The sequence below is a fragment of the Etheostoma spectabile genome, chromosome 12 (assembly GCF_008692095.1).
Source record: "Etheostoma spectabile isolate EspeVRDwgs_2016 chromosome 12, UIUC_Espe_1.0, whole genome shotgun sequence".
Lineage (NCBI taxonomy): Eukaryota > Metazoa > Chordata > Actinopteri > Perciformes > Percidae > Etheostoma > Etheostoma spectabile.
Window position 1 is genome coordinate 26,032,418 of NC_045744.1, and position 23,924 is coordinate 26,056,341.

Here is a 23,924-nt window from a genome sequence, read left to right on the forward strand (position 1 = left end):
GCGCGCGGTACACACACACACACAGACCACTCACTCACTCACTCACTCTCGCTTCTGGATCAGTGATTTTTTTGGGATCAGTGAATTGTTTTATTGTCTATTTTATATTTTCCTTTTTTTCTTTATTTATAGGTAGCAAAAATCCCAAGGCTACCCTTAAAATGGCAGAAATCAAGACAGACCATCAAGGAAGAGTAAGTCTTTTGCTATCTTTGTTAGTCTTTTCCTCTTTTCCAAAATTATAATTAGGTGTTCCTAATGTGTGTTCATGGTTGTACAGATTGTGAGCATGCAAGATAAAGAACTGGTCGTCCCCTTCACTTCCTTGTTTCCTGGGACAGAATACATTGCCAGAGTAGGATGGACAAGTGATGGAAAATAGTAAGTGTTACTCTCAAAGTTTTAACTCTGTTGACTCAATGATGCTGTCATTCTCAAAATAAACCACCAGAACAAAGGTATACAGCCTGGAATTGGCACTGATATTGTGGCATGAATAAGGATACATACAGATAATATTCTCTTTTACAATAAAAAAACCACAAAGAAACAGCTGTCTGTAACGGTTCATGTATTCGTACCAAACCGTCCCTTTTTGCACACAGAATACACAGTATGTAGATTGATGCAATTTATGTGGAACCAAAGTTCTCAAGCTCCAGTTCTTCCCAGAAACACATCCAACATGCTAACACACGAGGGCGTCACCTAGACGTGCAATGATCGGAATGATAAATGTGTTGCTTTGAATGTTGTTGAATGTTTGAATGTTCTCTGAATGTTTGAATATAGCCATGGTGGTATGAATTGAAACAATCCTCCTAATGCACAAGAAGACACAAAAGAGTTCCTTATATATATATATTTTTTTTTAATAATAAAAATAGTTTACCAAAGTTGCCAGTGGGCAAAATGCTACCTCAGCCCCCACCAAGAGGATTGTGTCTGTCTTTGACATCTGCACTACTGTTAATACATTTAAAAAGAAACGCATTCTAATGCATTTTTTTTTCCTGTTTTACCAAACTCGCACCAAGCCATGACTCCTAATTAGAGATGGTCCAGTACCATGTTTTGCTTCCCAATACCGATTCTGATACCTGAACTCGTGTATAGGTTGATACCGAGTACTGATCCGAGTAGTGACCCTGTTTCCATCCAGGTCCGCAAGGACCTGGGAGTTTACATTGACAATAAACTAGACACAAAAAAACCGCCTCTATTTTCTGAGGAGGCTGATGTCCTTCTAACATCTGCCAGACATGCTAAGGATGTTTTATAAGTCTGTGGTGGCCAGTGCTGTCCTTGCTGTTGTGTTCTGGGGAAACAGCCTTAGGTTAGCAGACGCCAACAGACTCAACAGAAAGACTGATCCGCAAGGCCAGGGACGTTGTGGGGGTGGAGCTGGACTCTATGGCGGCAGTGTCGGCGAAGACGGTGTTGTCCAAGATTGGTGCCATCTTGGACAACATCTCCCATCCACTCCAACACACAATAGTCAAACACTGAAGTACATTCAGTGCAAGACTCATTCCACCTAGATGCGCCATAGGAAGTCATTACCTAGATATTTCTTACTTTTATTTTGTTTACACATTTTATATTTAATTGTATTTCTTATTTATATTTGTTCTGATAATTTCTCTATATATTTCTACTCAAGAAGGGATCAAGTAACAAACTGAATTTGCCCATGGGAAGCTTTGAAGTTGATTGATTGATTGATTGATTGATTGATTGATTGATAAACAGAACCCTGACTTCTGTGTACTGTTCCACCCCTCGTCAATGGGCAATTGTGCTTATGTTTATGGTTTTTGTATAATGCAATCTTTTGAGTTGTGTCTGCTCTGTGTCCCCCTAGTGGCTGTGCAGTGCTTCTGGACCGCAGCCAGAGAAAACTGCAGCTGGTCCTGCTGCCTCCAGCCCTCTTCATCCCTGTCACGGATGACCCAGCTCAGAGGCAGGAAAGTGTGGAGGCCGTGCCCAAAAACACACAACCATACATAATCTATGAAGAGACCACAGACGTCTGGATTAATGTAGGTCTTTCCACATGGTACACCTGCTGGTTACTTTATACCTTATGTCTTTCCTCCTACTAATGAACTAATTGTTATGGTTGTGAATGCTGTAGGTGTTTCTGTCAGTAACTGACTGTTCTTCTCTTCCCCCAGGTTCATGATATATTCTATCCCTTTATTCAAACAACAGAAGATGAATTTACTTTCATTTGGGTAAATGAGTCTAAAACAGGTTTCAGCCATCTGTATAAAATCACATCGCTGTTACAACCGGGCTGCTACCATTGGACGGAGGACTACCAACACATAGAGGGTAAGAGGCTAAGACATGGTTCTGCATTTATTTAAAAATGATCCTATCAGATAATCACGGTTTACGTCAGAGTGCTCGGTATGTCAGGGAGCATGTTGACGTTGTTATCTGTTTTTGGCAGGAGACTTCAAGTGTGCAATCAAGGAGGAGGTTACATTGACCAGTGGAGAATGGGAAGTGCTAGCAAGACATGGTTCCAAGGTTAGACAACGTCCATCAGTGTATAGATTCATACCTATAAAAGATATACAGGTGTTTAGAGTGCATTCAGGACGTATTTACATATACTTTGTTCCGGTGACTCTGTACCTCAACTCATTGACTTTGACATTTAACAATTATGAGCTTAAGGTCCAAACTCAACTAACTAACTAACTTTTAATTTAAGGGTATATACATCTACATCAAGTGAAGGAATTGTGCTGAGTATTATTTTGCTGTCCACTGTCCTAAAAATGGGGCACTAGGTATTAAAAAAAAATGCTGCATTGCTCATCCAGTGTGGATATGAACACCCTGAAAAACTGAAAGACACCAAGTTCACATCTGGTATCCCCTAAAAATTGATTTAAATCTCAAGAGTTTAAGAGCTAAACTGAAGAGTTTGCTGTACCTCACAGAATCATGCCTCTGCCTGGCTGCTATTGTCTTTTCATTTTCATTACATGTTTCTCCTTTGTTAGATCTGGGTGAACGAGGCAGCAAAGTTGGTGTACTTCCAGGGCACCAGAGACACTCCTCTGGAGCACCACCTCTACGTGGTCAGCTATGACTCGCCTGGAGAGGTGGTCAGACTAACCAAGCCTGGCTTCTCTCATAGCTGCTCTGTTAGTCAGGTAAAACCATTTGTTGACCTACTCAACCAAATACACACATGCACATTTCAATAATCCATTCATTTATTTTCTCATCCAGCTGTTCGTCTATCCATATTGCAGCTCACCCAACAAAATGTGGTTTACAGATATTCCTCTCTTGACCTTTTTTGGCTGCTAGTGATAGTCATGTTTCAGAAAGAAAATGGTTTAGTAAAAGGAAATTGAAGAAATATTTTCCCACAACATGATTAAAAGAGATGATGTCCGAGTGTGAATGTAAGGGCTATATCAGAATCAGAATCAGAAATACTTTATTGATCCTCGAAGGGAAACTGTGTTGCACAAATAGTAGAAACATAAATAAAGAAATATAAGGAGTGTGGATATTTACATAGTTAAAGGAATATTATGATACAGTAATTACATAATTAACATAATTAAGGTGTTGCAATGGTGAAAAGTAATAATAATAATAATAATAATAATAATAATAATAATAATGAAAGCACTTAAGTATTGCACACATTACATGCCAGTGTTACTGCAGATAATATTGTCCAGTTTTAACCTCTAAGTAATGCAAAGTTTTATATGAACCTAAAATTACTCAACTAAATCAAAACAGTGACTTAAAGCTGACAGACTACTGGGTTAACACAAACGGTGCAGATTGGGATTTAGTGCGAGTGCAGCAAATAGAAGCTGTGAAATAGTTTTACTTTACCTGAAAGCTGCTGTAAAACCTGAGCAAAGCTTCCAAGGATTGATTGGATAGTCTGCAGTAAAGGGGATAAATGTTTTCTGGGCATTGCCAGTATTTTACACCGACAGTAGCTCAAGTTGGGCTTTTTAACACAGAACCTGGTATACAATTGTATCCCCTCATCCCTCAGTCTTTTCATTCCTTCCTTGGCAGTTCTATTTTGTTCATAATTCTTTCTATGTATATTATTTGAATCTCCCCCCCCCTCTTTTATTCTGCAGAACTTTGACTTTTTTGTCAGCCACTTCAGTAACGTGAGTACGCCTCCATGTGTTCACGTCTACAAACTGACCAGCTCGGAAGGTGACCCACTACTACGCGTGGTACCCGAGTTCTGGGCCAGCATGATGGAATCACCAGGTAAACGGGATGTGATGTAACCAACCTCCATACAGTAGTTTCCTGATTGAATCAATATGCACTGTTTGCACTTAGTTTCTCTTAGATGGCAGTCTGACCAAGTTTGAAGGTTGCCCACTATCTGTGGTTTTATTTTTGGAACAATCAATAGAACTGAGTCTGTAGGGGAAAGTTGAGGTCTGGTTTTGATTAGATCAAGGACGGTCGGTTCAATCCACAGCGGCGTCCTCCAGACAATCCTGACAGCAATCAGATAATAGGGTGCTCAAACACTTTTGGCATCACGAGCAATTTGTGTCAGAGTTGATTGTCGTTTATGACTCATTAAAAGTTCCAAGAGCGAGATTGTAATTCTTTACTGTGGGTGGCTGTGGCTCAGGGGGTAGAGCGGTCATCTACCAATGGGGAGGTCAGTGGATCCCTGGCCCCTGCAGTCTACATTAGGGTTGGGCAATATAATGATATTATTGATATCGGGATATGAGACTTTAATATAGGCTTAAATTTTGGATATCGTAAAATGGTAATTATTAAGTGTGGTCTTTTCCTGGTTTTAAAGGCATTAGAGTAAAGGGATGTCATTTTATGAACTCAGCAGACTGTTCTAGCTATTCTATTATTTGCCTTTACACACTTTGTCATTTAATCAACATTCCTGATGATTATTTATCAAAAATCTCATTGTGTAAATAATATTTTGTTAAAACACCAATTGCCAATCCTATAATATCATTGAAATATTGACATCAAGTTATTTGGTCAAGAGCAGGTGGCACCTAGTAACGGTTGCCTTGGCCACCAGTGTATGAATGTCTGTATGAATGCTGCCTGTACTGCAACATATTGCACAGTTAGTGTGATTTAGTGTATGGTTTTGCAGATCCATTGCTTTTAAGTTCCCCTAGGCGTTGAGCCACAATCCCTGATAGTTTTAGAACATGCTAATCTGATGACCACATGTGTTAATATGTCTTCCAGGTTGCCCGGGAGATTACAATCCGCCTGAGATTTTTGACTTTCCAGGAAAGTCAGGCTTCCAACTTTATGGGATGGTGTACAAGCCTCACAACATGCAGCCTGGCAGGAAACACCCGACTGTTCTCTTTGTGTATGGAGGCCCACAGGTTTGTGGATATGTGTTTAAATTGGGTCTGTGTCCACAAAATGTTGCTTTGAACCTATAGTACTCTGTAAATAAAAAAAATCATTTAGCACACCATTTTGCATGTGTATCCAGGTGCAGCTGGTGAACAACTCCTTCAAAGGCATGAAGTACCTCCGCCTCAACACGCTGGCCTCTCTGGGCTATGCTGTGGTCGTCATTGATGGGAGGGGTTCCTGTCAGAGGGGCCTTGAATTTGAAGGAGCACTGCAAAACAAAATGGTAAAGTAAGAGTCCGATAATTAAATGGCTGCAATGCACTTGGAGAATTTAATTTTGATGACTAAATTAATAATTAATACATTCTAATACGATCCAATACAACTTTGTCAGTTTACACTAAAATTAGTTTGACCCCGAGCAGCCCCACTAAAAAAAGAAAAATAGACACAGAGTTAAACAACAATTACTTTTATAGTACAAAGATGAAAAGACATCAACAGCCATGACAAAGAAACATGTTTCATGATATCCTCGGATTCAGATTTTGGTTTAGCAACAGGACAGGCTGATGGATAAAAGGGTTCTTGAGCCTGTTGTATCTAAAGTAAGGGACTCTAAATCGCCTGTTAGAAGGCAGAAGTTGGTATTCATAAATAACATGATTAAATAGCATAAAAAACATGCCAGGTTAAATTACACTCTTAATGTATTCTCCAATCTGCCTTTGTCTCTTCAGGGTCAGGTGGAGATTGAAGACCAGGTGGAGGGGCTGCAGTATGTGGCGGAGAAGTTTAACTTTGTGGACCTGAGCCGCGTTGCCATTCACGGCTGGTCCTATGGAGGTTTCCTCTCTCTCATGGGGCTCATTCAGCGACCCAATATCTTCAAGGTTAGGGTGATTTATCATCCTTCAGCCCTTCTGTTATCCTTAAACCATATACACACTTTCTATCAGTGAACATTCTCTGCTGTCTCCTTTAGCAAGTAAAAAATTACACCATTGCTATGTAATGCTTCATTCCAGTTACAAAACTCGACATGATGTAGTTGCCACTTACAGCCACATGGTGTCTGTGTTGTCCAATGTGTTGGTATATATGTCATTCAGTAAAGAAATCTGCACATGCATCCCTGTGCTAGAGGGATTGAAAGTTTAATTTTTATACCAGTCACTACTTTTCCACAGTAAGATACTGTTTTTGTATTCTTTATTTTTACTTTCTTTTCCATCTGTCTGCATTGTGCTTCCCTGCCAGTTGGCTATTGCGGGTGCCCCGGTGACTGTGTGGATGGCGTACGACACAGGCTACACAGAGCGTTACATGGATGTGCCTGAGAATAACCAGCAGGGCTATGAGGAAGGCTCTGTGGCACTGCACGTGGACAAGCTGCCCAGCGAGTCAGTACACACACTTGTACCATTTTAGAAGTTTAGTGCTTGAGATTTCGAAATATTTCTCGGCCTAAAATGTGATTTATGAATTTGAACCTTCTGAACTGAAAGCAATACTTTGAGACGTGTCCATGCCTGTATGGCTAGTATTTTTTTTTTAATGCACTATGAGGTATTTACACGTTGGTGTAATGTTCCTTCCATTGCTACTTGAAAATGAAAAACAAACAGATCTCTGCACTCTTTTTTTTATCACCAAAGTTATTCAAATCTGGAAGGGTGAAATTAAGATTTGAAGTGGGCAGGCTGAGTGCCAGTTAGCCTCAGATTTTAGGGACTAAAAACCCCCAAGGGCCTGACAAAGAGCATGTTGGTGCACTGCTCTTGGATGCTGAAGTCAAACCAAAGAGTCTCTGAAGCCCTGCAGTTGCAATATTTCACCTTTCTATAAATGTGTCAAAATCAGTGAAGGCGTTCCCTGTTTTAAATCATAAAGAAATGGGGGGTCTTTCACAATTGGCTAACATGTGTTATGTATGTCTTATTTTTTAATTCAATTTTATTTATAGTGCTGAGTCAAAACAGAAGTTATCTCTGGGCGTTTAAAAGATAAAGTAGGGGAGAGCCGGGACGATTGAAACGCGGGACGGATGAAACATTCCAGTTTTCTCCAAGTGCAATGATGAGAGACAGACTTCCTTAGGTCTGAACATAGAACATGTTAACCTCCTTCTATCAGCCAAATATCTTCCTGTTATTTCCTTTTATCACGGAGTTACAGTCGATAAACGAGTTTTGATGGTCAAAAGTAAACTTCATTAACGGTCACATTTTTTTGATTATTAACAAGGGTTTTTCATTTAAAGGTTTGACTGCATGCTTATTCTGTAGACCAGTTAATGTTCTCCACAATCCCAGACTTTCGTATTTCATGCTTGTTTACATGAGAAGCAAAACAGGCTGTAATCATATGTCTATGTCGGGACGGTTGCAACAGCTGTTTCAAATGTCCCCGACCTGGCTGTAACTCCATGCATTTTAAGTAAATGCACAAATATCTGTGTTCATACAATTATTTATGTAGGTGAGACATGGAAAAGCAGTTTTAGAATGATGAAAATATATTTGAGCCCACCAGGTAGGGGGGTCGAGTTTTCCCATGTTATCCTATGGAGACTGACGGGTTGGGGGGCGTTTTTTTTGGACGTCCAGTGGTATAACCCATGTAAAAACCTAGTGAAATGACATTTTCCACAATAGAAACATGATATAAATAGAAAAACTTACTGTTCTAGCTATAAAAATAGCACAATGATCCACAGTGCATGATATTTCAATAACCGCTTCAGGATGACGGCAATTAGTTGTGCAAAGACGCATAGTCCTGCAACAATCTATAATAACACCTTCTGGAAGTACCATCCATGATATACAGTAAAATATTAAAGTTGTTGGAAGTTCATATAGCTTAAACTGTAGGTTTCATTCGTCCCCGCATGCTGTTTCATTCGTCCCGTCCAGGAGGGACAGATGAAACATTACGCATGTCCCACTTTTGCTGCAATAACTCCTGAACGGTTTTGTCCAAAGCTGGAAATGCAACTGTATTTGACAGATGACAAGTGTAGGTTGCTAGTGACAAAATATCAGCTTTCAGTGCGATACGACCGCTTTGTAAATTACGTTTCATTGAAAAGTTTTTCAACTGTCCCGGCTCTCCCCTAGGTCTAGACCAAACTATCATTTACAAAATACTATTCCACCAAGACAATGCACTTGGAGCAACAGTGGCATGGGAAAAAAAAATTCTATTGTATGGAACCCTTTCAATTTGTAATCCTTGTCATTTCAGGCCCAACCGTTTGCTGATTCTCCATGGATTTCTAGATGAGAATGTGCACTTTTTCCACACCAATTTCTTAGTGTCACAGATAATCCGAGCTGGGAAGCCTTACCAGCTTCAGGTTAGCATCACAAGCCGTATTCCACCCACTAAACACATCTTTCTGAAGTAGCCATAAGAAATCTCTTTATACTAGGTTAACATAATTTACATACCTTTTCATCATACATGTCTATGTGATGTTGGGAGTCTGCACTACAAAAAATGTACAAATCCAACAGAAAATGTGTTTAATATATTGGCGTAGGTCACTGTAATGTTAAATGGTAGTAAAATACAACAGATGAATCAATGTCAGGATTCTATATGAAGAATTCCATTTGTTGTAAAAGCAGATTATACAGGATACAGACCTGTAGTACACGTCAGTCTGTAATTTGGTTGTCCTGTTTCAATTTTCCAGGTATACCCCAACGAGCGACACAGTATTCGCTGCCCTGAGTCTGGCGAGCACTACGAGATAATGCTGCTGCACTTTCTACAACAATACCTCTGAAATAAGACAAGGGAGAAGTGAAGTCTGGTTTCCCATCTGTCCTCTTTTACCCCTCCCCCCCATCTCACTGCCCATCTTTACTCTCCCTGACCTCTGCACCCCAACCCTAGTCCCTAACTGTTCACCCTGTCTTCAAGAGAACGTCTCCTCTCTTCTCTCCTCTTTCGTGCTCTCTGTCTCTTGTTCTTACTCGCTGTGTATCCTTCATGCCCTCCGCCCTGTGTACAGTCTGGGGTACGGTTTACGAGTACAGGGGTTTGGTGTCTCACCCTGAGAGCTGAACAAAGACAAGGACATAAAGAGAAACATTTGCAGGCTGTGTCATGTGTATGTCACCCATGTCCACATCTCTGCAACCATGATGGGTTTTTGCCAAATGTTGTTTTTCTCCCCTGCTCCACCTGTTTTGTTCACTTGAGTCAGTGGTAGGAACAGGGTTACAGTTCACAGATATGAAATTAAATCTATACGCATATTCACAGACATGAGCTCACTGAAATACAGTTTGTCTCATACAGTCACACATAGAATTGCAATATCCATACATACCGGGAGTCCGTACCTTGCAGTTTGTGTAATGATGAAGAAAGGAAGAAAACCGAGACTCTTCCTCTGTCCACTTGTTTTAAGCGTGTGTTTAAAATAAAATATTTTATGGATTTTTATTCTTTTTTTAATGAGTGCTGACAGAAGCCGCTCATTGACACTCTTGCTGTTCTTTCCCCTCACATTACATTACTCGAGATGTCTGCTTGCCTTCTCAACACGTAATTTATATTTGCCAAAGTACCTCTTGACTCTTGATCATGCTGGTATTTCCTTTTTTACTGCAATAAAGACAACAGGAGGGTGAGCACTGGAGTCTTACAACAGCTTTGTACCACCGGAATACAATTTGTAATGAATAAATGTATGAATCAATCACATGCTCCTTTTTTTACTGTATTTGTCTTATTCAAGCAGTTGCAAGTTTATGCATCTTCTATAGTTGTGGGATGTGTTCTGTTAAATGTTTTGCAGGGTAGAACCAGGCTCTCTGCACTCATCTACACTGTGTTTTCTAATACTGATATTCCACCTAACCAAAAGCTCCACCACTGCTGCAGCAACATGGGCTCACAATCACTCCACCTCTTGCACGAGTGAAGCAGCAGATGCTTGGCGGCAGTTCTGTCCCCGTCTTTTGTGGATTGCACAATTGCCATAGTAATTCATTAATAGGGTACTCCTCATAGGTGTTCAACGCAAGCAATATGTTTCAGTTTTAATAAATGTTTTGTCAGGGATAGTCAGAGCATTTTTGTGGCGGTTGTGGTTTGTTCAGTCAGTAAAGTGTTACGCATCTTTCTTGTCAGGTAACAAGGGAATTCACCTATTGTGTGCGTGCCAGCCAGCCAGCCAGGCATTGACTTTAACCGGCTACATCGATACGCTGAAGGGAGAGGTCAGTTCAGAGCACGCTCCAGCAGATCAGCTGTTAGAGGTGGATCCTGAGCCAGTTGTCAGTGCCCGCAGGATCAGTAGGGTTGAAGCACCTTAACAGTAAGCCTGACAAGGAAACCGGGAGTGCCACGGTGAAACATTGAAGCTGACACCTTAAAGCTCCTGAAGTTTGCTTCCACATTATATAACTAATCTGATAAAGAGATACCAGAGATCTGCCACGTGTGGCTCAAAGAAATGGATTGGTTCTACTGTATGTGTTTGTGCCTGCAGGTGGTTTCCAAAGAAAGTCTTACTACCCAGACAGGTTTGGTTAGATAAGATCAAAATGACGTGTTCAGAACAAACAGTCTTAATTGGAGAAATGAAAATCAAAGAGAAATCGTGATTGTTTTACATGAAAGCAACAATCTATGAACAGTTTGAAATGTTAACCTAGATAAACCACAAATTAAACTAATCATTTTTTCCCCCCACCAGCAGAACCAATTTCTCCATTTAAGGGGAGGGATTGCATTAGCTATTGACAAAATGCATTAATTAAAAAAAGCCACAATATTTTTCCCCCACAATATTATGTCAGGGATAATGTCTAGCTCGTGGGGCTAGTAGTTATGGTATTTGCTTCTGTAGACTTTGATTTAGGTTCTGTTGTCAGTGACTGATTTATGCTAGTATAGCCTACTACCTTACGTTGTTTACGTTGTTTGTTGCAAACTTGTGGGTACTCTCAAAGTGACACATAATACACACACAGACAAAAGGCAATCTTAGTTAAAATCATTTTTATTGGCTCACTATGGCCCCCAAAATGGTTAAAGTCTCTTAAAAACCATTTGACATCTGGTAAACACGACAAACACAATATAAATTACAAACAGGCAGCACCAGAAACTTATAGATTGATTTAGCATTTAAATAAGGAAAGGAAATATCTACAACAACAAACTCTCATGTCTCGAGAACAACAGATAACAATAGATGTCACAGGAAATTATATACAGTTATATTTCTGAAAAGACAGATGACATTCCTTCATACACTATGTACAAAACCATGCCTCTTGTTTTAAAATAGTCAATATGACCTAACATCCTCAAAATCTCCACAGAAAAAATAAAGTCAGTGAAGAATATGCCTAATTTGATTCACCATTGCAGATGGAAAATGTATTCTACAAAAGGCTTGAATGGTTTTTCAGTGTATCATCAGTCTTAACACAGTTTCTGCATTATAATCCTAGTTTACAGTGATTTATAACTAATGCCTTTCAACACAAATATGATCAAGCTCATGTAGAAACCAACGTTATGATGTTTTTACTAAGTCATTATTTGGTCCGCACCATTGGGTCTAAAAGGCCCTCTTAATTGGCCTGCACTTCAATCCTGCATATTTCCTTTACAAAATAAGAGCTTTTCTTAATCTGTTTTTAGCTGACAGTGTTTGATTACTTGCTACAAAACCACATTTAAACTCGACAACAGCCCACATGCACAGTTGACACCACATGTCTGGTGATGCGTCTCTACTTGTTAGAAATCCTTTGTGGCTCACAGCACCGTGGACGGGCCTGGACTCGCTCTGTGATGTTCTCCTGCTAGGGGCCCCAGCTTCGTGCTAACAGAAGGAATCAATTGCAATGGTACAACATGTGGAAAATTTTCCACTGCATGTTTTTTTGTTCTTTTTCCATCTGTTGCTCTAGGTACAGGGGAGGAATCTGCTCGTCTCTCTGGGAACAGAGCATTGGAAACCTAGAACTCCATTTAAAGCACCAAGAAAAGAAGGAATAGTCCAAAATCTACTTCTTTCTCTCCCTTCTCTTTGTCTCGACTTTTACATTCTGTCTCTTTCTATTCTTTAGGCCTTTTTTAGGATCGCAGCAGGGGCGATCATCATCCTGCTGGACTTCAGAGGGTAGTAGCGGCCTCTCCAGGTCTTCCAGAAAATGCTCTGCTTCCTCTGGTGCCGCTGCTTAGGAGGGGGGGTCTGGAAGTATCTACCGTTTAGGTTGGAGGGACCGCAGTTACTGAACCACCAGCCACCTAGCAAGACAAAGGACAGTATCAGGTCAGGTGCTGCCTTTGAGCAATATCCCATATTGGAAACTTAAAAAAAACATAAAAAAGGCATATATATATATATATATATATGTATATGTATATATATATATATATAATTAAGATAGCCAATTACAACTTACCAGAGAGGTGATTGGCACAGTTGGTGTCCTTTTTCTGGTCGTTGTCTTGGTCACTGGTGGAAAAAGGCTGGCCGGAGGTGGTGTCAGTCCCCAGGGAACTCTCCAAGAGGCTGAACGTGTCGGCCTTCTGAATCTTAAGCGAGTACTTGGTTTCCTCTCCGCCCAGATGGAAGGGGAGGTCGATAGATACCAAGTCGTCACTCCAGTCAGAGAGCTTGATGTTGAGGATGTAGCCACCATCTTTAGCGATGGAGTGGATATTTTCTAGACCCAACCAGAACTCTCCTAGAGACAAAAAAAAGCAGAATTGTGAAAAAACTGACACTGACATCTGCTACTGTGTTAAATACTGTTGGCCTTTGATCCATTGCAAGCGTATCAGCAATAAGATGCTTTTGGGGGACAGATTCTGTCCTCTAATGCAGTGGTTGGAAAGGATAGTAATGCTGTGTGAGCTAATCTGGCCCTGGCCAGGCAGGCTAGCACCTGTCCGGTCAGTGAGAGTGCGATCAAAGCCAAAAGAGCATTTACCATCTAGGGCGCCAAAGCCTTTCTTGTAAGCCTGCCATAGCTGGTCGAAGTCTACTGAGCCATCTTGACGCCTTTGGATCACTGTCCATCCGCCATCTGGACAAAAAGACAGAAACAGATTGATTAGGAAAATTTGCAACAACCAGAAGTGCAGCTTTTTGTACAGTTTGAAGTCACTGACTGATTGTCTAGTAGTTAGCAATTGTTGACACAAAGAGCAAAATGGGGGAAACTTTCTCTTCGCTTACCAGCAGTTATCTCACAGAAGACTTTAAAGGGCTCTGCATTTATCGGCTGGATGGTGTAGACCCCACTTGTTGTCTCTCCTCTCAGGAACAGCTCATGACAGTCTGTTGCCATTTCTAGAAAAATAAAAAATAAAATCCAAACGTTAGGACAACCAGCTCCGTACAGTATCACTGCAATCCAAACAGTGTGATTACCTTTCATGTACACTGCTGTCCATGCTAATTATGCATGACACATTTGTGTTTTGCTTTTTACTCCCTTTAACTCTGTTACTGTGACAGAGGTAAAAGAGTTCTTTGTAAAGTGAGGCTGAAGGTTCGCTGGGCAGCTGCCAAATTCCAACTGAAATCTAAACTTGTTTACTCAACCCAGAATTGATAAGTAGGCTATTCTGCTTGGGGAACCTCTCAGTGACATGTTTCCCCGCGCTGCGAGCGTCGAGTTTCTACAAATATGGCTATCGTTCCGAGTAAGCTTTTCAGTAAGTCTGGAGATATAAATGTGTACCCAATAAAAGCCTCTGACCTAGCCCCAACAACAGAGAGAGTGAGAACTTGTGTCTCATATAAATATGACCTTTCTCCCAGTTCTCAAGCAATCTTCCCTGTTTACGGGTGCTTGGCTTTCCAGCCATTTGAGCTGCACACACACACCACTACCCTTTACATTCCTCAACCCCCTTCTCCCTGTCATTGATCCCCCCTCCCCTCTGGTCTGTCACAACTGCTTCACGTGCACAGCAGCCGTTCGGTAATGCAGGAGTGCATGGCTGGTGCATGCATGGGGAGTGATCAGCGCGTGGTAAGGAGGGGGATATGGGCTGTTGCTACAAAAAGAAATCGGAGAAGGCAGTAACATAAAGCAGGGAACCCAGGAGCCAATCAGAGCTGTCATGTGCCTAATGATGCAAGGGATAGTGCCTCTCCTGTAATCCTTTTCTTTTTTTATCATGGATGATGTCATCACGTGATGCTATTTAATATCTTTACATTACAAAAAAAGGAATACAATTTTGCTTTTTTCCCCGATTTATTTTTTGTTGGATATTGGCCGCAAGAACACAAAACCTCATTTGTGTGTGATGACCTTTTCCCTAAAGACGTGAACTCTCGGTTGCCAGTTGTGGCTGGGTTCTGCCACAGGCTCGGGGGTTCTCCTGAACTTTGGCACACTTCTTATTCATTACAATGGGAGAAAGACAGAGGATGACGTGGGTGTTTGTGTGTAGGGATGGGGGAGGAGAGGATGACAGAGGAGGAGGAGGAGGGATGTCTGACTCCCTGACAGATCTAGGGGAAAGGTTGCTCATTCTTGAGGGACGTGCAAATGTTTGTTTTACCCAGAAAGGTGGGACATCTTGAAAAGGGGGAGGAGGCGAGTGTCTTCAAAACAGTGGAGGATATCTTTATAAAGTTCACAGTTAAATATAGACCGCCTTTGCCCATTTCCCCATTGTTTTCCCTCCTTTTTTTTCCTGGCCCAGGCACAAAGACAGTAATCTGAGGAACATTGCATGCTAGATTTGTTTAGATTTAGGACAAACAGTGTGAGTAATCCTGTTGAGCTGTGTGAACCTGACTGAACTCTCTCGGAGAGACCAGTGAACCTTCCCCCAGTTGAAACCTTGCCAGAGAAACTTGTTTCTTCTTTCATCATTCCTTAAAATCCTGCTGATGTCACAGCTCGGAGGTGTTATTGTAATTTGTACAGGCTGACTGATTGGTCTCAACTGTTGCCTCAGCCATGTTCACCTTTCACCCACTTCTCATCTATGGCCATCAGACACAGAGGTTTGCCTTTAAATGTATTCCAATTTATTTGAATCTATTTTAATTAGAATCTGCCATTGGAATATGCATAGTATATACATTTTATACAGCATTTATTCCAATCATCCCTTTTGTCCTCTTTGAAGGCTAAACAGCAAAGTGTGGTGGGTAAGAAAGCAGAAAAAGGGTGTAACTCTTCTGTAGTTGGCGTGGAGTCGCTTTGTATCCAGTGGAGTACAGTCTGGATGAAAGCATTCATTAGAACTGCTGGTCCAATCACAGTTCAGTTCACGAGCAACAGCTGCTTGGTGTGGCTGCTCACTGAGGGCATCATTTACTGCCTTCACAATTGCCAATTACGACAGTGAGCCACAGTATGAGGCTCATTCTGACAATGTTAATTTCCCCTTTTCTCCCCACCAGTTCTTCAGGCTGAGTACTTTATATCCTGATGATTGAAATATGTTTCAAATAAAGCTATAAACAAAAACAATAACATATTTTCTAGTTTATAGATCTGAAAAGTTGGATGACTAAGTATAAAGACTTTGTATTAGTTGAACAATGCCATTAGGTTTTTCCAGGCTAAAAAGGACAGCTTGGGCAAAAAGCTCCACCAGTTAATATGTTTGGGCTCACACTGTGAGTAGCGTGCCCAAATTGATTAGATACCTTGATTTTAATTGCTAGTGATGTAAGCTTCTTTAGAGATGTGTTAAGCAGATGGCCGGCTACATTTGGCGTCAGATTGTGTCCAGTCGACTTAAGACAGTGTCGGTAGGGGATTTCTGGCGCTTTTTGTCTTTACTTACCGACTGGTGAGTCGCTTTGCTCGGACAGGCCACTTTGCGCGTCAGTGTCGCTGCCACGCGGGGATGCTCTCTGTCGTGACTGTTGGACCTGAAAAAGGAACGGACCATTGATAAGAGTGCAGACAATATGTCAACGTGAGAAAATACTTACACAGCAAGTCCTCTGATATGGAATCCCCAGACGTGTGTTTGCAAGCTGCATGCGTAACTGTAACGGTTCCTCACCTGAGTCTGCAGGGTCCTGATGCGCACATTCTGCTTGTCAAGCTTCTCCTGCTGGAGCCTGATCCGCTCCACAAGGTCGTCAACGCGTTTGTTTTGCGCCTCCATCATCAGCTGAAACACAACACACATTTTTAGATTTTCAGATCAGTTTTTATTCCACACAGTGCTTGTGCGTAAAAGTTGACGCTTCAGAACTTAAGAAGACATCGCCATAGAAGCACCAGAATGAACCAAAGACTGTATATACAGCTGGGAATGAGCCCAACAAATGGGCCATTGTAGAGTTTCATTGAAACACCTGCGACATAGACACTACATAACATTTTCAACTCTCAATGACAAGCATGTGTCCTTTCCAACAGGCTGTGGTGTGGTTGTGTAACTCGCTCTCAGCGCGGGATTGCCATCCCACTGTAAAGCCGTGTCATATGGCCAACTACTCTACAGGTTGTGAAATGTCCCAGCTGGGGAGAATTATTCACACATTCTTGCAGCTGATGGTACAGATCCCTTTGTCTGGCAGCCTTTAGTGTTTCCCTGCACGTACTGCACGCTCTCTTCAAGCCACTATTCCCCCCCCCCTCCCCTCCACCATCCCACCACCCACATTCACACACATCCACTGCTTGCCCTTTGTACATTTTGATTTAGGGCCCTTTAGTGCTTAGGAAAAAGCCCCACCATGAAAGCCAATGGTCCATGCATATTGTACATCCACTAACATTACTTGATTCCTTTTAACCATCAGTGAAACATGTACTTGGTTGGGCTTTTTATGGTAATATCTTGAAGTAATGAGTATAGGAATTATGTTTCGCATACTAGCGTCACTCCCCTAATTTTTACATGCTCCTGCCTTCCCAAACAAATGATCATCATCAAAGATCAAAACACATTCTCACCTGGATGTTTTGAGCATCACTATTGTTCTTGGCTCCGGCGCTGGTGTCAAGCACCACAGCGTCCCCCTGGAGCATGCTGTCCACCCTCTCCTCCAGCAGGCTCATCCTCTCTTTCATCGTCCTCCTCTCCTGCTGCATCTCCTCCGCCTTCTCCCTCAGCTCGGCGGTGACGTTGAGCAGCTGCCCCTCTCTGTCCTCCAGTCCATGGGCTCGAGCCTTCAGGGCGTCCCCCTCCACTCGCAGCTTCTGGCTTTCCTTCCCCAGCTCGGCCACTGTGCGGTTGAAGACCTTCAGCTTGGTGGAAATGTCCCTCATCTGGACTTTGGTTTTGTCCACGTGCTCCTTCAGCCCCTGGCCCAACTGCAGCAGGCCATGAGCAATGACATTCACATCATCCCACCCTGCGTACTGTACACGCTTCTCCTTGCCGGCGCTGCCCGAGGATGAACCCCCTTTCTTCTCCAAAGGGAAACCTGTTGCCATGAGCAGCACCAGGCACAGAGTCACAGTTGCCAGTGTTGTCTTCATTGCTTTCATCCTATTGAAAGGTTTCTTTGATTGGTATATATTTTCCGGTTGCAGAAGTGCGAGGCGTCCTGCCTTGTCTTCTTAAGTTGATTCTAAGAGCTAGGCTCCTGACAGAGCAGTCAGAGCACTACTGTTTTATAGTTTTCACAGCCCTCAATTCTAGACTGTAAGCTGCCTGCCATTGGCTAGCCGAGGAGAGGGAGGGGGGCAGTTACTCTCAAGTTTCTGTCCCTCCTCCACCTCTGTTAACTATTCATGTGAGAGGCGGAGGAGGGACATTATACAACAAAAAGATTGGCTTTCATCTCTGCACGGTGAGAGACAGGGATTCCATTATCTCCTGGAGTTGATATCCCCTGCAGTGAAACAAGTGCATCCTTTTTTGGGAAGTTTTACTGAATTAACACAAAGTGTAATATTTGTAGTGGTTGAGAATATGTTAGCTAATCTTTTCATCAGCACAATATCTGAAATCAGTTATTAGTGATATTAGAACCCACCATTAAGCTCATGAAATAGAAAGTGTCTGTATTGTCAAGGGAACTGCACATTAAATCTGAGATATTTAATTCAAGACTGAGAAAGAATTCAGACAAAATTAGAGAACACAATTTGATCTGCACTAGAGCTGCAATGATTAATCGATCAGGTGTCAACTATTAAATTAATCTTCTACTATTTTGATAATTGATTCATCGGTTTAAGTCCTATTTAATTAAAAAAAGATATAATTTCTCTGATTCCAGCTTCTTAAATGGGAATATGTTCTGTCTTCCCTTTCTTTGGGTTGTGGACAAAACAAGATGTCTGAGGACGTCGTCTTGGGCTTTGGGAAACACTGATCAACATTTTCCCCATTTTCTGACATTTTACAGACCAAACAACTAACCCATTAATTGAGAAAGAAAATAATCGACAGATTATTGGACAATGAAAATATTCGTTGGTTGCAGCCCTAATCTGCAAATCAGGAAAGAAATACTAGTCCATTTTTTTTCACAGTATGAAATGCCAACACAAAGGATATACAGTTGTAGTATGTTCAGAATAATAGAAGTTTGTTTAAAAAAGTGAGAAATGCTAAAAATCCTTAGAATAGCGTTTAATTCCATAATAGCAATGCTTTGGGAACACTGCATATTCAATTCCAAATCAAAACATGACCAACATTTATCAAGTTTCTACCTTACAAGGTATAACACAAATATATACTATATACATATTTGTATTATATGTGTGTGTTATATGTGTGTGTGTTATATATGTGTTATATATGTGTTATATATACTATATACATACTGTCTATATACTATATTTCTCAAGACTGAGAAAGAATTCAGACAAAATTAGGGAACACAATTTGATCTGCACTAGGATGGGACAGGGAAAGCAATAATTAAATAGCTATATATCATTAACAAATTACTTGTTCCTCAAAAAATACCTACGTTTTTTTTCTCTGTACATTCGTTGCGTACAGCATAATGATACTCTTATAGTTACCTATTATATAAAAACTTTGAGTCACTGCACTAATATTTAGTTGCATAACCATTATTTCTGAGAACTGTTTCACATCTGTGTTGCATGATCTTGACCAACTTCTGGCACCTGTGAACAGGTTTTCCAGCCCAGGGCGATTAAACTACATTCCACAATTCCTCTGCATTACTGGGTTTTAACTCAGAAACAGCGTTTTTGATGTCACCCCACAAGTGTTCTATAGGATTTAGGTCCGGGGATTGGGCCGGCCACTCCATTACATCATTCTGGTTCATCTGGAACTAAGACTTTGCAGAAGGAGCAGCATGCATGTCATGACTGTTGGTCTGTTGGTTTTCTATGACTCTAAAACACTTACTAGTAAATTATTTGCCATGTAGAAATATCACTACTACCAAAAAATATGATTTATGAGGTTAGTGATATTGCACTGCCATTATTTTTAACACAACTTTAGCTGTCATGGAGAGAAATCATTTCCTTATTCCTTATTTTCTCTTAAACTTAATTAGCCTGATCACGTAAGCCTTCAAAATACAAATTGTCCTGTTTATAGACTGATATAGATAAATGAGATCATAATGTAAAAAAAAAACATTTTTCAACAGCTATTGTAGAAACAATATTTCTGGATTTCTTTATCATTTGGCGATAAGGTTAATGAATGAATGAAGTCAGTGACTCTGTGGATCATGTCACGAGAGGAACATCCGTACAGTTTGGTCTGAGGTGTTCCTCGGCAGAGATATGCCACTGGGAAGATGTCAAGACTGTGAGAAGTAGGGGAAAGTTCACAGCACAGAGGATGCTCACACTGCGGGGGCTGGGTATTTTTCTTTTTCTTTTTTTTTCTTTTTTTTTTTACAACCTCCGCCGGAAAGATTGTATGCTTCGCAAGATCCAGACCAGACCAGAAGAAGCTGGTTTAACCCTCTCTTGTCAGCAGCCGAGACTAAGTAGGTGAAAGGTAACTGGGAGATTGCTGACAGTGCTAAGAGGGGAAACTCAGTGCATGAGGATTACAGGGATCCCACTCATGTGGCATCTGGTTTGGAATGTAACAAACAAAACATGCATTACTTGCCTCAACGTCCTGCTGTGTTCTGGTTAAAAATAGGTTCCTCTCTTTCAGTCTTTCCTTTTTGTAGGAGCACAGAGGTCAATGCAGACAGATTAGCTTTTGTTTTTTAAAACAGAAAAGCTTGTGTATCAACTGCAGTGATGATTCGTAGCCTTTGATTTATAGTAGGCTACAGCAGCATTATCGCTGAATGGGAACACGTTTTTCCATTTGCTGATGGCTAAGTGGTTGAAAGGTATCTGTCTGAAGCAGGTACAAGCAGGAACATCCCATCTCAGAAAGACACCCGTTTAACAGTTCAATTCAATGCCCGTCTGGTACACAATCATCATGGTGGCACATGTAAAGAACACGTACAAGAAAGAATTGTTCTACTGGGACATTGCACATCTCTGCAGGTATGTGAGGGTGATATACAGTAAGGGTGTGAAAGAAGAACTGCAGACCTTCATTTTTAGCTTTCTGTGCTGATGGTATCATATGATGCATCATATCAGGCAAATGGAGAATTCATCTTTTGTTGTATCCGTGGTGGTCGAGCTGAATTACAGCTGTGTGTCAGTCAGCAGGCACTGATTGTTCAGAAGCCTGAAGAAGTACAATGTAGGTTTATAAAATGGCCTGAACTGATCAGGGAAATTGTGATCCAGATTTTGTACATTGCAGTTGGCTGTTCACACTGTCTGGGAGAAATCCTGTTTTGCTTGATGTTGTAATCATGCCGTAATCGTGGGATGACTCATGTTTGTAAAGACAACATTTTGTTAGTCAGTTTTTCCAACCCTTGTGACGCCTGTGTCATTGGTGGAAGAAGAAGTATTCAGATCTTTTCCTTAAATTTCAGTGTGAAACAACTCCATTACAAGCAAAAGTCCTGCATTGAAATTGATTTGATTATGAAGAAGGGTTCCGGGGCTATATAAATACTGTCAAAGTTTCAAAACGCACAGCCCGTATTCCGTAACTGTGTCTTTAATTAACTAAGCGGCAACCTCCGGTGCTGCAAAATAAAACCGACGCGGAAGTGCCAAAAACGGCAGTTTATTGAGTGGCCACTTGAGCCTGACTCCAAAAGGCCCTAAAACTGCCCTAATTGAGCGCCTGTGTAGCTCACCTGGTAGAGCTCGCACCAACAGATGGAGAATCAGTCCTCGACGCAGCAGGCTCGGGTTCGACTCCGACCTGCGGCCCTTTGCTGCATGTCTTTCCCCCTCTCGCTCCCCTTTCATGTATAAGCTGTCCTATCAAGTAAAGGCTTAATACGGCAAAAAAAGAATATGCCCAACTTTACAGCAGAATTAAACATGTTACAGTCTGGTACAAAAACTGGTTTTGGTCTGTAAAGCTAAGACCATTCATGACATCTCATTAAATTAAGTCTTGTAGTTCTGCACAATTAAGGGCGCTCCTCTTTTACTGACAGTTGGGCTGTTGTCACATTAGGCAAGCGTAGACTGTAGGCTTAGTTCCTGCCTCAGCTCCATCCACGCTCCACCTCTTTGCCTATTTTTTTCAACTAGCCGAAGTCGGGCACAGCCAAAATGGCAACAACCAGGAGCCGATCAGGAGCCACCCACTTTAAACTCAATTTTGGTTCTTCAAAAACTGATGGTTGACATCACATCCATGTTTTATACTGTCTATGCTTTAAATGAGCTGTCAGGACCTCCATATTGTTGTCATGTCACAGCTATGCTATATGTGAGTACAAAGTGCTGCTACAGTGCCGTTACAGTCATTCCCTGTCTGCATTGACGGTTCAGAGACTCCTAGATCGTATATGCAGAAGATATAGGAAGGCTGACCAAAACATTTAAATAAAGGTAGTTTCTTTCAAATGTAGTTGAGTTGGAGTATGAAGTATCATTAAATGGAAATAAGTCGTACCTCAAAATACAAAAAGTTGTATTCAAGTAAATGTAGTTAGTTACTTTCCACCACTGGATTTCATCCAGCGAGGAATCAAATCAGCTCAAACTAAAAGAACTAACAGTCAGTAGACAATGTATTTACTTGAGGACAAACTAAACAAATATATTCAAGAAACTTTTTATATGGTGTAATGTCTACAATAATGTGTCCGTCTTGCAGGAATCTGTTTCCTCCGTATCCTCTCATTCGAACTCTCAAGCCATACAGTCATATGTTACCGATAATCACTGGATCCACACCTCCCCACAGCTGCTTGTTCAATTTCCACAAATTACCACTCCCATCTGTAGCCTGCATGGTGAACTTTTACCCAGATTCCAAACACAGAACATCTGTTAATCCCAGTGTAGCCCCTAGCCTTAGTCATGGAAGGGGATGGAAAGAAAAAATGGATGGACTGTGATCTGTGATCTTTTCCATTTGGGACTATTTGATGAAATTTGGGGGTTTTATATTCACAGATTCCCCCCGCTTTTATTCGCTAGAAATACAAATCTGAATATATTCCAATTTTGAGGAGAAAATTTTGAGGGAAAAGACCTATACACTTTTACCTTGCATGCTCTTGTACAATGATGAGAGACCTTACCATATGAATATCCAAGTGGAACTTAATATTATAACTCATTATCACACATAAAGCATGTCTTGAGAATGTGTCACCTGCCCACCTCACTTCTCTTGGAGTCAGCCAATTGTCACCTGGCCCATGTTCCTCATTTCGGATATCATTAGACACTTATTCCTTTTTTTGTTGAGTGCACGGCAATTGAGGTTTTCGGTATTGTAAATGGAGCTCATGACTGCCTTGTGATAGAGTAGAAAAATCAGTCAGGATGGACTGGAGAAGTAAAAATAGAAGAGCTTCAGGGAGGGACACTATAGGGATGCTGCTTTCTAGGCGTGTTATAACCATAACTGAGAAGAAGTAGGCAATACGAGATTTATGGGTCTTTGGTCAGGGTGTTGTCATGAATGTGAAGCATGTTAGATTTTTTGGTCAAGGCCGGATATATAGGCAGGCGTTTTAACTTTCTTAGCATGAAAAGCCCAGGTGTAACTGATTAACGGTCGGCTTGGCTCTGTTCCATTAAGTGTCCCAGTAAGCCCATTGAGTCAGCATGGAAAGCAGCTGTAATTGATTATTCGTTACACCTGTGCCTGTCCTCCTGCTGATGTAACAGTGTCACTGATTTATCGGGTTTATTGAGATGGGATAAGTTTAGGAATTTTGCCGAATACATTTAGTATTTAGTATTTCCATTTAAGTCAAGTCAAGTCAACTTCATTGTAAATTCTCTCAAAATGTGTTCCCGACATACAGAGGGGTCGAAGATACGCTTCCCCTCCGACCCATGGTGCATGTACAAAATATATACAGTACAAAATATGAATCCTAAATAGTGCAAAAGTGAGGCAAAACCAAACAGTATAGAAAACTAAATAAATGGGAAATGTGCATTATAAAGTAAAAATACAAAATGAAAGTGAAAAATACATCATGAAAGTTGAAAAAGTGTCTTTAAAAAAAAATCTTTTATAAAGTTATTCGTAATGGGGGGGGGGGG

General features: G+C 41.1%; 2 protein-coding genes and 1 long non-coding RNA gene across 5 annotated transcripts in view; 1 reads left to right on the top strand and 2 right to left on the bottom strand.

Moving 5' to 3' along the window:
- LOC116699579 (uncharacterized) overlaps positions 1–11,390 on the bottom strand; it is a 23,603-nt gene extending 12,213 nt beyond the window's left edge. The window contains exons 1-2 of the long non-coding RNA XR_004334460.1: positions 11,378–11,390; positions 4,203–4,213 (exon numbers count right to left, since the gene is read on the bottom strand). This is a non-coding gene — a long non-coding RNA (uncharacterized LOC116699579). The remainder of the gene's footprint in view (positions 1–4,202; positions 4,214–11,377) is intronic.
- Positions 1–23,924, top strand: part of LOC116699569 (dipeptidyl peptidase 9) — a 33,369-nt gene that overhangs the window by 6,152 nt on the left and 3,293 nt on the right. For 2 of the 3 annotated variants that reach the window (XR_004334456.1, XR_004334457.1), the window contains exons 9-22: positions 133–194; positions 281–381; positions 1,865–2,042; positions 2,178–2,337; positions 2,459–2,538; positions 3,021–3,173; positions 4,140–4,278; positions 5,257–5,402; positions 5,516–5,662; positions 6,120–6,272; positions 6,640–6,782; positions 8,629–8,740; positions 9,083–9,317; positions 12,686–12,691. Coding sequence is in view for 1 of the 3 variants with exons in the window: in XM_032532231.1 (XP_032388122.1) it covers positions 133–194; positions 281–381; positions 1,865–2,042; positions 2,178–2,337; positions 2,459–2,538; positions 3,021–3,173; positions 4,140–4,278; positions 5,257–5,402; positions 5,516–5,662; positions 6,120–6,272; positions 6,640–6,782; positions 8,629–8,740; positions 9,083–9,175 (1,667 nt within the window). In the remaining 2 variants the exon portion in view is untranslated. Of the gene's footprint in view, positions 1–132; positions 195–280; positions 382–1,864; positions 2,043–2,177; positions 2,338–2,458; positions 2,539–3,020; positions 3,174–4,139; positions 4,279–5,256; positions 5,403–5,515; positions 5,663–6,119; positions 6,273–6,639; positions 6,783–8,628; positions 8,741–9,082; positions 10,102–12,685; positions 12,692–23,924 lie in introns of those variants that run through there. The other variant, XM_032532231.1, reaches the window with a different exon arrangement.
- On the bottom strand, positions 11,389–17,968 carry angptl4 (angiopoietin-like 4). The gene is made up of 7 exons (XM_032532239.1): positions 17,313–17,968; positions 16,411–16,521; positions 16,186–16,273; positions 13,604–13,717; positions 13,356–13,451; positions 12,825–13,109; positions 11,389–12,666 (listed from the first exon to the last, which is right to left on the bottom strand). The coding sequence occupies exons 1-7, from the start codon at positions 17,847–17,849 to the stop codon at positions 12,482–12,484; spliced, it is 1,416 nt and encodes a 471-aa protein (XP_032388130.1). The 5' UTR covers positions 17,850–17,968; the 3' UTR covers positions 11,389–12,481.